The 14462-nt window shown below is 36.5% G+C and overlaps 1 protein-coding gene across 5 annotated transcripts in view; it reads left to right on the top strand.

Moving 5' to 3' along the window:
• The window catches only part of LOC127844170 (uncharacterized), a 295187-nt gene that overhangs the window by 3917 nt on the left and 276808 nt on the right, over nt 1-14462 (top strand). Inside the window, exons 3-10 of one of the 5 annotated variants that reach the window (XM_052374227.1) lie at nt 1979-2188; nt 2668-2805; nt 4447-4507; nt 4960-5027; nt 5831-5925; nt 6408-7070; nt 8350-8408; nt 11207-11391. In XM_052374227.1, the coding sequence (XP_052230187.1) occupies nt 1979-2188; nt 2668-2805; nt 4447-4507; nt 4960-5027; nt 5831-5925; nt 6408-6525 (690 nt within the window). In that variant the 3' untranslated portion in view covers nt 6526-7070; nt 8350-8408; nt 11207-11391. The remainder of the gene's footprint in view (nt 1-1978; nt 2189-2667; nt 2806-4446; nt 4508-4959; nt 5028-5830; nt 5926-6407; nt 7071-8349; nt 8409-11206; nt 11392-14462) is intronic. The other 4 variants (XM_052374226.1, XM_052374225.1, XM_052374224.1 and 1 more) reach the window with 4 other exon arrangements.

A 14462-nucleotide genomic window follows, 5' to 3' on the forward strand; every position in this document is an offset into this window, starting at 1 on the left:
ATAGTTAAACAATTTCCCATTATTAGATCTACACCAGCAACTTTATTAAGGACTTTGACTTTAATACGTGTTAAATGTGTTTAATAACAAAAAGGACAGAGACAAGCTTCTTTTGATGACTTATAGACATTGAAATGAACAGTTTTTATTTTTTCCCCTAATATGTCTCTTTCGCACTCTTTTTTCCCCTTTCACCCAGCATCCAGCGTCTTCCCCTTTCTCTAAAAAAAACCCCTGGACTTGCAGATGACACTTATTGATTTTCAGGTCAAAGGTCAAATTCACGGTGACCCGAAATAGTAAAATGGTTTCCGGATGATAACTCAAGAACGCTTATGGCTAGGATCATGAAACTTCATAGGTACATTGATCATGACTGGCAGATGACCCCTATTGATTTTCAGGTCACTAGGTCAAAGGTCAAGGTCACGGTGACCCGAAATAGTAAAATGGTTTCCAGATGATAACTGAAGAACGCTTATGCCTATGATCATGAAACTTCATAGGTACATTGATCATGACTGGCAGATAACCCCTATTGATTTTCAGGTCACTAGGTCAAAGGTCAAGGTCACGGTGACCCGAAATAGTAAAATGGTTTCCCTATGATAACTCAAGAACGCTTATGGCTAGGATCATGAAACTTCATAGGTACATTGATCATGACTCGAAGATGACCCCTATTGATTTTCAGGTCACTAGGTCAAAGGTCAAGGTCACTTTGACAAAAAACATATTCACACAATGGCTGTCACTACAACTGAGAGCCCATATGAGGGGCATGCATGTTTTACAAACTGCCCTTGTTTTGGTTTAATTTTAGTATTCAGAATCTAAAAAAGCATTCCCTAATTAGGTCATACAGTTGTCAATTAAAAGTTGTTGTTTCTTAGCTCCCTACCTGTTTCACCGGAGGGGACTTATGGTTTTGTATCCGTCTGTCCGTCACACTTTTCTGGTTCCTGCGATTACTCTCGAGTTCTTAATATTTTTTCATATTACTTGGAATATGGATAAATGGCAATATGGACATTATGCACGTTATTTCATTTTGTTCCTACGTCAAAAATTGTGGTTGCTATGGCAACAAATAGACTAGAAATACTGCTGAAAATGGCGTTTTTTTCTGGATCCTGCGATACCTTAAAAAGTTCTGAATAGTTTTTCATGAAACTTGAAACATGGATAGATGGCAATATGGACATTATGCACGTCATTTCATTTTGTTCCTACGTCAAAATTTCTGGTTGCTATGGCAACAAATAGACTACAACTACTGCTGAAAATGGTGTTTTTTTCTGGATCCTGCGATAACTTTGAAAGTTTTTCATGAAACTTGAAACATGGATAGATGGCAATATGGACATTATGCATGTCATTTAATTTTGTTCTTATGTCAAAAATTCTGGTTGCTATGGCAACAAATAGACTACAAATAATGCTGAAAATGGTGGTTTTCTGGATCCTGCGATAACTTTAAAAGTTCTTAATATTTTTTCATGAAACTTGGATAGATGGCAGAATGGACAGTATGCACGTCATTTCATTTTGTTCCTACGTCTAAAATTATGGTTGCTATGGTAACAAATAGACTAGAAATACTGCTGAAAATGGTGTTTTTCTGGATAAAAGTTCTTAATATTTTTTCATGAAACTTAGAACATGGATAGATGGCAATATGGACATTATGCACGTCATTTCATTTTGTTCCTACGTCAAAAATTCTGGTTGCTATGGCAACAAATAAAAAAATATTCTGGCAATGGTGGAATTTCTGACAATGGTGGAGCCGGTAGGGGACTTTTATTGCTTGGCAATAGTCTTGTTAAACATGTACTTCATCTTCCAATCTTCAAATCTTAAAATCATATTTGAAGGGCACGCATTTCCAACATAAGTATTAGATGTTTGGAACCCAATGTAGTAAATACAGGGATAGAGCATTTTTATATTGACCTATTGTATACTTTTTATGCAGCACATGGAAGAATTTCTCCAAGGAGATGCAGATGCCCTTCCGAGATCCTGTCCTTTCCACATACACAGAGACATGTACCACGACCATGAGAGTCACAAGATAGAGGAGAGTTATGGCAAGTGGTACTGCAACTACTGTGGCAAGTCCTTCTATGCCGAGTCCTTCCTGGATAATCATTTTTCAAGGAGGCATCCGCAGCATGTCTACACGGTATCTTGCCACGTTGCTATTGTCCTTAATTGATGCTTTGTTACTAACTGTGATACTTTTTTTTGTAAATATGAGTTGTAACTACTGCTATGCTTATATATTATTGATGAATTTTTGTTAACATGTTTGTTGCCACCAAATGAAATTTCAGATATATTACTGATTTTAAATTTAGTTATGTTTCTTTATTTATTCTTTGATGGCCCACCCCCACACTTAAAAATCTGGTTGTATATTGCTTTGCTCCTGTGGGTTAGTCATATGGTTAAAAGGTCAGCCAGTTCATGCACCTTTTTTCACTCCACATGATATCTGGAGAATTATTTAACCTACACTAATTATAGGTTGAATGATTTTTTGACCAGGAAGGAAAGGATGGTGCCTATTGTTATTAAGGTCAACAGGTCAAAGGTTAGATCACAGGGGATTGTAACATGAACATTGTTTCTGCTCAATGTCTTCTGTGTGTTATTTCTAAGGGTCCAGATTCCGTGTGCCTGGCTGACTACTGTGATATTTTCCGCTGTGACGTGATATCTGGTCGTGTTGACCCGACATTCTGGGACACTGCACTCTGTATTGAAGATGACATGGTGGAGTTGGCAACAGACTGTCAGGTGTGGTCAATATGGTTCCAAGGCTTTCTTAATCACATGAGTTTATTGTTATATTATTTACTCTTATGAACTAAGAAATTGATTAAGACAAATATGTTTATTGTTATATACTTGATTCTTATGAACTAATACATTGATTAAGGCAAAAATGTTTATTGTTATATAATTGACTCTTTTGAACTAAGAAATTGATTGAGGCAAATATGTTTATTGTTATATAATTGACTCTTGAAAAAAGAAATTTATTTTGGCAAAAGGAAATTTACAGAGTACATTATGTTTTAATAATTTAAAAACAGAATGACTGAACTGGGGGCATAATTAATGCAGAATGTCTTAATATGCATTATTAAATGTTTGTTTATCTTCTTGCATCTATATTGTGATGCACCAGTTAAGTTGCTTTTAATGCCTTTAATGTATTTTTTTCAAACTGCTCAATGCTTCATTTCAGCTATGTCTTTGAATAAGAGTCCCAAAGGTCTCTTGTATATCTGCAATTGTGAACCAATTTTTTGTGCATACTGGTACGTGTTTGTGCAAATGTGTGTCTGGACTTTAACTTTGTTGTTTATTTGTAATACCTGTCTCCCCACCTTAAAGGTCAAGGTAAGGAAGTAAAAAAACTAAAGTTGGCAATTACAGAGCTGGTCTGGACTGTTACTTTCCACAAATGACCACCATGAAAAACTGCCTGTAGCACGTAACACTTGTTTCCTACCTTTAAAGTCAAGGTCACACTTAGAGGTCAAAAGTCAAATTTGGCCATAAAACAGCTTGTCTGGACTTTTTTTTTGTAAATTTATCATGCACATTTAGAATATCTTACTACAAATGACCACCATGAGAACATTGACATAGCGCGTAACACAAATCTTTCTACCTTAGAGGCTCTGAGGTCAAGGTTAAATTTTTCCATATAGCAGCCTGTTATGACTGAAACTACATCATTCATCAGGCAATTGTAAATAATTAAACATAAAAGTCAACCATGAGAAGTTAATGGGTCATGCGTAACATCTTTTTTGCTACCACAAAGGTCAAAGTGAAACATTTGTTAAAGGTTCAATTTGGCCTTAAAACAGTTTTTCCACACTATAACTTAATCATTTGGAGACTACATGTTATGAGTAATAATCATCTCCTTGCCTCAAAGATGAAGGTCAAATATCAGTGACTGCAGGCTTAATAGTGTGTCAATATTGGGCTCTTTTCCACTTCTAAAAAAGTTTATTTTTCCCATATAATTACTTTACAATTTCCCTCTCAATGAAAGCTGTTTTTTTGTACATTTCTTTGCTAACTTTGGACAAAGTTTGAGGCAGTTTTGTATATGATCCCAGCTATTTTCATCAAAACAAGTTTAAGTATAATAAAAATAATTGTACTAAATCATTATTCATTTTTTAATACTTTGCCACAATTGTTCAACATGTGGAGAAGGTGTGTCATTCCTTGAGCAAAGGTCATGGTCACACTGCTTAAGGCCCAAAATGTGCATGTTTCATTTTGTTTCATGATACCAATCATTTTTGACAATGATATGTTGCTAACTGGCATACATTTAAAGCAAACATATTAGTTTTAAAATATAGTTGTTCTTGCTCTTCTTTTATTTGGCTGCTGTTTGTGTTTCTACAGGAGGTATTCAAGAGATGTTTCACAGAAAAACTAAATTCAGGACCTGTTTTTGAGGCTATTAGTAAGTCTAGAGTTTATTTGCTTTCATTTACATACATGTTTGTAAATGTGTGAGATCAAACTTATTGGGTCTTAGAAATAAGCCCAAGTAATCAAATACAAATTTAATGATTATGGATGTGTTATTTTACAATATATTTTACTGCCAATGAGTGCAGTTGCACACTGTATACAATATAACCATAAAAATGTATGCTTTAATTATACCATGCTTTCAACTTTAAAAGTCCAAATTAATACTTATTCACTTATGCTAAAAGTGGGTGTATTATTTTGATTGACAGCTCCTGTTTTAGGGAAAGTTAGGGTACTGGCAAATACTGGTCCAATATGGATTTTTTCCATATTTTTTTATATGCAAAGCCGGAGTTAAGGTTTATCTTTTTGTCAAATGCTAAGTTATGACCGTTTGAGTTTCCTGTGATACAAATATGTTTGGGTTCTAATTGGCAGACAAGACGATGTCAATGGTGTGTTCGTCGTTGACATGCAGTCGCTACTGGTTCACAGGGAAGGTTGAGGTAAGGTAAAAAATTAGCTGAACCATGGTCTAGTGGTAACACAAGACTTGAGCAACATGAGTTAAGGGTTGCAGGTTTGATCCCGCACTATCCTCGATGAACTTTGTATTATTTTGCATGAGACATTCATCCAAGGTTCAGCGCACAAGGTGCTTCATATCAGACACTAAAAAAAACCTTGATGGTCTTTTTAAACCAAATGTCTCCTGTATGGAGCACTATATCCTCCTCAAACCGGTCTTCTAGTGTCTTTAACTCTCTGGAAAAACTTATTGCGCACTCAAAGAACGGTACCAAACACATGTAGGGAACTGCAAACTATATACAAGTTATTGTTTTTAACTGAAATCTTAATGGTAAAAACAATTGCCTTGTATGGAGCAAAATAGGTACATGTATATATAAAGTAAAGGACTCCAATACTGCTAAGATAACTACATGCAAACAAGTAAACATAAAATTTAAATTTATTTCACCAGCCTGAGTAATTTTGCTTAATTCCAACTACAAATTACAAAGCCAAGCTTATGAACTGGGCTGTATGTTTCGTAAAAACATTATGATTGGATGACATATGCTATTTATGAACTATTTCAGTAGTCTGAAAAGCGCTTTAAAAGTCTAAAAATGTTAAGTACGGGTAGATATTGATCTCTTCAATGCATGTGCAATTCCGCCATCAAATGCTACCTTGTACATCATTTAGACAAAACTTATTGAAATTTCAAACACAGTATTAACATAAGTGAATGGTGATGTAGCCTGGTAGGTTGCTAGGTTACTGTAGTTTCCTGTGTTGCCAGGAGAACCAATGGCTGATGCTGTTGAAGACGTTCTGTACCGTGTTCCTCATTGGCAGCCTTATTATCTACTACTTCCTTGCATACCATCACTTCTTGTAAGTAGGATTCATAGTCGTCACATGTAAAATGGCGTCGAAACCTTAAGGTATTTATAACTACATTTGAAATAGGGCATCAAACAAATAAACATCCTGAAACCAGGCATCCAAGTTTTGTTTAACAATATCATATAATGAAATTCAATGTACTTGAAGCATGGAAATTGTAATGCCAAGATTAAACCTTGTTTTCATCCTTATTCAGCAAAAACAATTACTATCAGCAAAGAAAGAAAAACTTACCACCAATACTTGTTTTTATGGGGAAGCCCATGTTGACATTAAGGAAGAAACAAAAACATTGTTTTCAAATAATGGACAACTTTTTGGGGGAATTGTATTATATATTTTGGGCCAATGAGTTAGGATTTTTCTCTTTTCCCCAACTTGACAATTGAAAATAAAACATTCTTCATATATGTTTCATGCTAAGCATGTGGTGTTTCTACAGTACAAATAGAATGTGTTGTATATTTCAGTTCAGAGTCATTATTCCTAGACAACCCGGTACCTCAACGCCATGGCAGCTTGTTTGAGGCTGAGTATTATCCAAAACCTTATAAGCGTAAACGACTTCGTCATCCTCCGCCAATTTAATATTCCAAATTATCTCAAGTTTATGTGCAATAAAACTATGCAGTTTGTAGATGTATTTATTAATTTGTGTAATTTCACAGTATTGTATTAATTTCCCTCCAACAAAGTAGAGTGGAGGTATACTGGAGTCAAGTGAACGTCTGTTTGGCTGTATAGACTCAAACTTGTCAACTAAGATATCCTACACTTTTAAACATACCACAATCAAACATACATGTTTGTATAATAATTAGACAATAAATGTGGCAGATCTGAGTCAGATGTCTATAATTAGCCGGCTGCCAAAACAAAAACCTGAGGGGTGAAATATATCTGGGCCAGAAGTCTATAATCAGCCTTCTGCCAATACAGCAATCTGGGGGGTGTTATTTATCTGGGCCTGATATCTATAACTAGCTTGCTGCCAATACAGCAATCTGAGGGGTGTAATATATCCGGGCCAAAAGTCTATAATCAGCGTACTGCCAATACAGCAATCTGAGGGGTGTTATACATCTGGGCCAAAAGTCTATAATCAGCCTACTGCCAATACAGCAATCTGAGGGGTGTTATATATCAGGGCCTGATGCCTATAATCAGCCTGCTCCCAATACAGCAATCTGAGGGGTGTTATATATCCGGGCCTGATGTCTATAATCAGCCTGGGGCCAAAACAGCAATCTGAGGGGTCTTATATATCTGGGCCAGAAGTCTATAATCAGCCTACTGCCAATACAGCAATCTGAGAGGTGTTATATATCCGGGCCTGATGTCTATAACTAGCTTGCTGCCAATACAGCAATCTGAAGGGTGTTATATATCTGGGCCAAAGTCTATAATCAGCCTACTGCCAATACAGCAATCTGAGGGGTGTTATATATCTGGGTCGGAAGTCTATTATAAGCCTACTGCCAATACAGCAATCTGAGGGGTGTTATATATCTGGGCCTGATGTCTATAACTAGCTTGCTGCCAATACAGCAATCTGAGGGGTGTTATATATCTGGGCCGAAAGTCTATAATCAGCCTACTGCAAATACAGCAATCAGAGGGGTGTTATATATCTGGGCCTGATGTCTATAATCAGCCTGCTGCCAATACAGCAATCTGAGGGGTGTTATATATCTGGGCCGAAAGTCTATAATCAGCCTGGTCCCAATACAGCAATCTAAGATGTGTTATATATCTGGGCCTGATGTCTATAATCAGCTTACTGCCAATTCAGCAATCTGAGGGGTGTTATATATCTGGGCCCGATGTCTATAATCAGCCTGCTGCCAATACAGAAATCTGAGAGGTGTAATATATCTGGGCCTGATGTCTATAATCAGCTTACTGCCAATACAGCAATCTGAGGGGTGTTATATATCTGGGCCCGATGTCTATAATCAGCCTGCTGCCAATACAGCAATCTGAGGGGTGTTATATATCTGGGCTGAAAGTCTATAATCAGCCTGGTTTCAATACAGCAGTCTGAGGGGTGTTATATATCTGGGCCGAAAGTCTATAATCAGCCTACTGCCAATACAGCGATCTGAGGGGTGTTATATATCTGGGCTAAAAGTCTATAATCAGCCTACTGCCAATACAGCAATCTGAGGGATGTTATATATCTGGGCCAAAAGTTTATAATAAGCCTGCTGCCAATACAGCAATCTGAGGGGTGTTATATATCTGGGCCAGAAGTCTATAATAAGCCTACTGCCAATACAGCAATCTGAGCGGTGTTATATATCTGGGCCTGATGTCTATAATCAGCCTACTCCCAATACAGGAATCTGAGGGGTGTTATATTCTTGGCCTGATGTCTATAATCAGCTTACTGCCAATACAGCAATCTGAGAGGTGTTATATATCTGGGCCTGATGTCTATAATCAGCCTACTGCCAATACAGCAATCTGAGGTGTGTTATATATCATTGCCTGATGTCTATAATCAGCCTACTGCCAATACAGCAATCTGATGGGTGTTATATATCTGGGCTTGATGTCTATAATCAGCCTACTCCCAATACAGGAATCTGAGGGGTGTTATATATCTGGGCGTGATGTCTATAATCAGCTTACTGCCAATACAGCAATCTGAGGGGTGTTATATATCTGGGCCTGATGTCGTTAATGAGCCTGCTGCCAATACAGCAATCTGAGAGGTGTAATATATCTGGGCCTGATGTCTATAATCAGCCTACTCCCAATACAGGAATCTGAGGGGTGTTATATTCTTGGCCTGATGTCTATAATCAGCTTACTGCCAATACAGCAATCTGAGAGGTGTTATATATCTGGGCCTGATGTCTATAATCAGCCTACTGCCAATACAGCAATCTGATGGGTGTTATATATCTGGGCTTGATGTCTATAATCAGCCTACTCCCAATACAGGAATCTGAGGGGTGTTATATATCTGGGCCTGATGTCTATAATCAGCTTACTGCCAATACAGCAATCTGAGGGGTGTTATATATCTGGGCCTGATGTCGTTAATGAGCCTGCTGCCAATACAGCAATCTGAGAGGTGTTATATATCTAGGCCGAAAGTCTATAATCAGCCTACTCCCAATACAGCAATCTGACAGGTGTTATATATCTGGGCCTGATGTCTATAATCAGCTTACTGCCAATACAGCAATCTGACAGGTGTTATATATCTGGGCCTGATGTCTATAATCAGCTTACTGCCAATACAGCAATCTGAGGGGTGTTATATATCTGGGCAGAAAGTCTATAATCAGCCTGGTCCCAATACAGCAATCTGAGGGGTGTTATATATGTGGGCTTGATGTCTATAATCAGCCTACTGCCAAAACAGCAATCTGAGGGGTGTTATATATCTGGGCCCAATGTCTATAATCAGCTTACTGCCAATACAGCAATCTGAGGGGTGTTATATATCTGGGCCTTATGTCTATAATCAGCCTACTACCAATACAGCAATCTGATGGGTGTTATATATCTGGGCCTTATGTCTATAATCAGCCTACTCCCAAAACAGCAATCTGATGGGTGTTATATATCTGGGCCTTATGACTATAATCAGCTTACTGCCAATACAGCAATCTGAGGGGTGTTATATATCTGGGCCCGATGTCTATAATCAGCCTACTCCCAATACAGAAGTCTGAGGGGTGTTATATATCTTGGCCTGATGTCTATAATCAGCTTACTGCCAATACAGCAATCTGAGAGATGTTATATATCTGGGCCTGATGTCTATAATCAGCCTACTGCCAATACAGCAATCTGAGGGGTGTTATATATCTTGGCCTGATGTCTATAATCAGCCTACCGTAATAACTCTATGTTTTCGGACAGTTAAAAATAATTAATTTTTTTCGTGTCCGAAAACTTAGATACGAAAAATATTTACAATAAACAGGTGTCCGAATACTTAGAGTCGAAAATTGAAGTGTTCGAAAATAGCGTAAATTGTATCAACGACTACCTGTAATAGCACGCGCTTGTAAAATACCATGCCGTGTAGTATAAATTACAGTTATATATGTTTGCAATAAATAATTTTAATGTTTTAAATAATTTTAAATGCTTCATTTATTTAAACAAAAATTACTTCAAGGTTGTACTTTGACAAACGAGTTAAAAGATGAGCATGAGATGTACCGATACTCGCTAGTATGAACCTGTAATTAACGCAATAAAAAAGCAAACTATGGATTCTTTGTTTGTTTATATCTGATAGTTGTTGTCTAATTGTTCGTAAAACTTGCAATAGGGTGCATCACACTTTGAAGCATTTAGTGTTTGTCACAGTTATTTTACTGAGAAGGGGTAGTACAATTGCGGTAGATAATTGAACTTTTAATTGGCACTACCCCTGGTAATTGTCATAACGCTTATGCTATCGGACGAAACCATTGTTTAATACCGGTTTACAAGGTAATTTACCAAATAACGCAAATGTAGTGGTATGTTGCCCTCAGACATAAACCTTCCATGTTTTTGTGATGTTCATCCAGTTGTAAAACCCCATGATCGAAGTGTCATTAGGTATCAAAAACAGGACCGAAATTCGGTTAAATAGCGCTGTAAAATATACTGTCCGAAAACTTAGAGACATTAATTATGGACGAAAACTCAACCGTCCGAAAATTAAGAGTCACGAAAAATAATTATTTTTGCTAAAAAAGGGGGTGTCCGAAAACTTCGAGTGTCCGAAAACATAGAGTAATTACGGTACTCCCAATACAGGAATCTGAGGGGTGTTATATATCTGGGCCTGATGTCTATAATCAGCTTACTGCCAATACAGCAATCTGAGAGATGTTATATATCCGGGCCGAAAGTCTATAATCAGCTTACTGCCAATACAGCAATCTGAGGGGTGTTATATATCTGGGCTGATGTGTATAATCAGCCTACTGCCAATACAGCAATCTGAGGGGTGTTATATATCTAGGCCGAAAGTCTATAATCAGCCTACTGTCAATACAGCAATCTGACAGGTGTTATATATCTGGGCCTGATTTTTATAATCAGCCTACTGCCAAAACAACAATCTGAGGGGTGTTATATATCTGGTTCGAAAGTCTATAGTCAGCCTGCTGCCAACACAACAATCTGAGGGGTGTTTTATATCTCGGCCGAAAGTCTATTATCAGCCTACTGCCAATACAGCAACGTGAGGGGTATTATATATCTTAGTCAAAAGTCTATAATCAGCCTACTGCCAATACAGCAATCTTAGGGGTGTTATATATCTGGGTCAAAAGTCTATAATCAGCCTACTGCCAATACAGCAATCTGAGGGGTGTTATATATCTGGGCCGAAAGTCTATAATCAGCCTACTGCCAATACAGCAATCTGAGGGGTGTTATATATCTGGGCCGAAAGTCTATAATCAGCCTACTGCCAATACAGCAATCTGAGGGGTGTTATATATCTGGGCTGAAAGTCTATAATCAGCCTACTGCCAATACAGCAATCTGAGGGGTGTTATATATCTGGGCTAAAAGTCTATAATCAGCCTACTACCAATACAGCAATCTGAGGGGTGTTATATATCTGGGCCAAAATTTTAAAATAAGCCTGCTGCCAATACAGCAATCTGAGGGGTGTTATATATCTGGGCCAGAAGTCTATAATAAGCCTACTGCCAATACAGCAACCTCAGGGGTGTTATATATCTGGGCCAGAAGTCTATAATCAGCCTACTGCCAATACAGCAATCTGAGGAGTGTTAAATGGCTAGGGCTCATGTCCAGCCCAGATGTGTCGTGTGTTATCATATATGATACATGTAAATATAATCCTATTTTGTTTGTTAACTAAACTTTATTACCAAACCAGCTTTCAGTATTTTTATTTTCATTTGAGTGATTACGCATTTTATGACAAATCTTGTGTGCCGTAATTTCTATGACGAAACACTCCAATTTAAGCAATTTAGGGACAAAAATTAAAGCTTGGCTGTTTGTTTTTACTGTAAAATATTTTCAAAACGTTCAGTAATTTAACTTTGAAAAATTCCGAAACATATTTTGGATTGCGTTTTTCATGCACATTTAGCAAGTTCTAGGAATTTGATAAAGTGCTCTGACGAGTGACACTTATTCCATTTAGTAAATTGTGATCTCAGTAAAAATGGGAAGCATTTGATACAAACGTTTCCAAAGTATTGTGAGGATTTTATGTTAAATGAAATGGAAAAGCAGAGCATGGAAGTGCATATAATTGTATGTTTTTTGTTCTAAGAATTTGACTTTAAAGGTTGTCAATCATGTCAGAATGTATTTTATTAAATTGTTTGATTGCTCCTTTAAAGTTCTGATAATGCTACGGTTTCAGTTGTTGATTGATGTATTTATTATTTCAATTGTGTGCTACATTTTATTATTATTATGTTTGATTTGTTCATTTATTTGTGGCTTAATTTTAGTTATCTAAGATTGGATGTCATTTTTTAGTAAACATGATCATCACACAATTGGATTTTTTCCTGATATAGAAAATTTGACCATAAACATATGTATTATTGTTTCTTTGATAATGATGCCAGATTTAAATCTTTCTTTTATGCTGCTGATTAGTTATTGGGTACAAATATTAATTGTTTATGTTGCATGGTAATTAATTCTTATTAATTATGAAATATACATTTTTGTTATGCTTTTATTAATGTGCAGTGTTTTATGAAAAATGTCCGTTAAATGTGCAATATTTTGTGTAATCTTGTACAGTAAAAGTTGCATCCTTTTTATACAAAATTATTGATCAGGTTTAAGTTTACACTTTGAAACAAGTAAATAACATATACATTGAAACAAGTAAATAACATATATGCTATTGCCTTGTTAAGTCGTGGGTAATTGTGTATAAATCGGTAAAATATTTTATTAACTAAAGAGTTCAAATCAATTAAGATTTAATTTCACAAGTATAATCCTTTGTTAATCAATTTGGATACTTTTCGCTGATTTAAACGAATACAAAAACTTCTAACTATTTGTTTTGTTTACATCATGTCAAGCGGCCATCTTGGAAATACGTTCTCATTGAGTCGTGGATTCTGATTGGCTGTTGTATGTAAGCAAATATGTCATGCTGTAAACACACTAATGCAATATAAACTGCAGGTTACATTCTTTATTGAATGTAATATGCAAACCAAGTAAGTGTTGTATTGTGTGTGTGTGTGTTTTATAACTAATTTATTTCAAACAATAGTCATAAAATTTTATTGAAATACATATGCAATTTTATTTTTTATAACAATAAATAATTTAAATGACAAACAAATTATTTGATCAATAATTAAGAATTAAAACAGCAAAATTCTGTTAATAAAGCTAATGCAAGAAAAGTCAATAAACAGTAATTGCAAAATATCTTCACAATTGATTTTATTGACAAATATGCAATATGATGGAATGAAATTAACTGATCCATAACAATTTAATAAAAATACTATTTTAACAACCTAACAGATGAAGTAACTGTGAATAGATTTAACACTCTCTTTCAGCACAATGCGGACAGAAGAAATCAGATAGCCAGCTCACTACTCTGATCTGTGAACTAAATCGCAGATGGCACCAATGACCACACGCTGTGCACTGGGCCCATTTGACGATCACAAGTTCATCACACTGATCCAATCCTGGCGATAAAAACTTCTTGCATATACAACAGTTGTTAGCTGGATCTTCGTCTTCAATTTCGCTTTCAATGTCAGAGTCCACGATATTTCCTTTGCTTGTGCTTGGTTGGGGTGATTTGTGCAAATTTTGTTTTGATCAATTTGTTTTTTCTTTTGTGTTATTTTCTTCTCTCTGTTGTTGGTATTCTAGCAGCTGAAAGTATGTAGAGTCTTCTGTTATGGCCTTTCCACCCATTTTTGGTTTCTTCTTTTTGTCCTGTGTCTTACTTTTATTAGCTTTTGGTTTTTCAAGTTTGGCTTTTGGAGCTGTTTCCATTAACTTTTCATCTAGGAGCTCTTTCATGGTCCTAATTGGCAATTCTGGAATGATTTTGGGGAATTATTTAGACGGCACTTTCATTTCTGCTGGTACTTTTGTCGGATCAAATGGCAATATGCCAGCTTTCCGGAATCCAGACTGGATTGTTGCTGGTGTCATGGATTTTAAGTAAGCCTTCCTGGACAAGTCAGCTATGTCATATTTTGTAATGACTCTTCCCCTCTGCTTAGCCATGTATAGATGGCATTCATTGTGGAAAATAGACTTGAACGGCCCAAAACATGTAATGTCCAATGGTTGGAGGGCATGAGAACTGTGTGGGGGTAGCACAAACAGTATGACATTGTGCTCTCTTGCCCAGTTGACTATGTCAATGGAGACATGTGAAGCATGGCCATCATATATGAGCAGTATAGGTTGGGAAATGTCACCTGATCCTCGTTGAACAACTTTCAGAAAGTGTTCAAGGTACTTCATCAATACCTCCCCGTTTACCCATCCAGAATCCGACATGGCGTAGTTGG

This window comes from Dreissena polymorpha, chromosome 9, assembly GCF_020536995.1.
Source record: "Dreissena polymorpha isolate Duluth1 chromosome 9, UMN_Dpol_1.0, whole genome shotgun sequence".
NCBI classification, from domain to species: Eukaryota; Metazoa; Mollusca; class Bivalvia; order Myida; family Dreissenidae; genus Dreissena; species Dreissena polymorpha.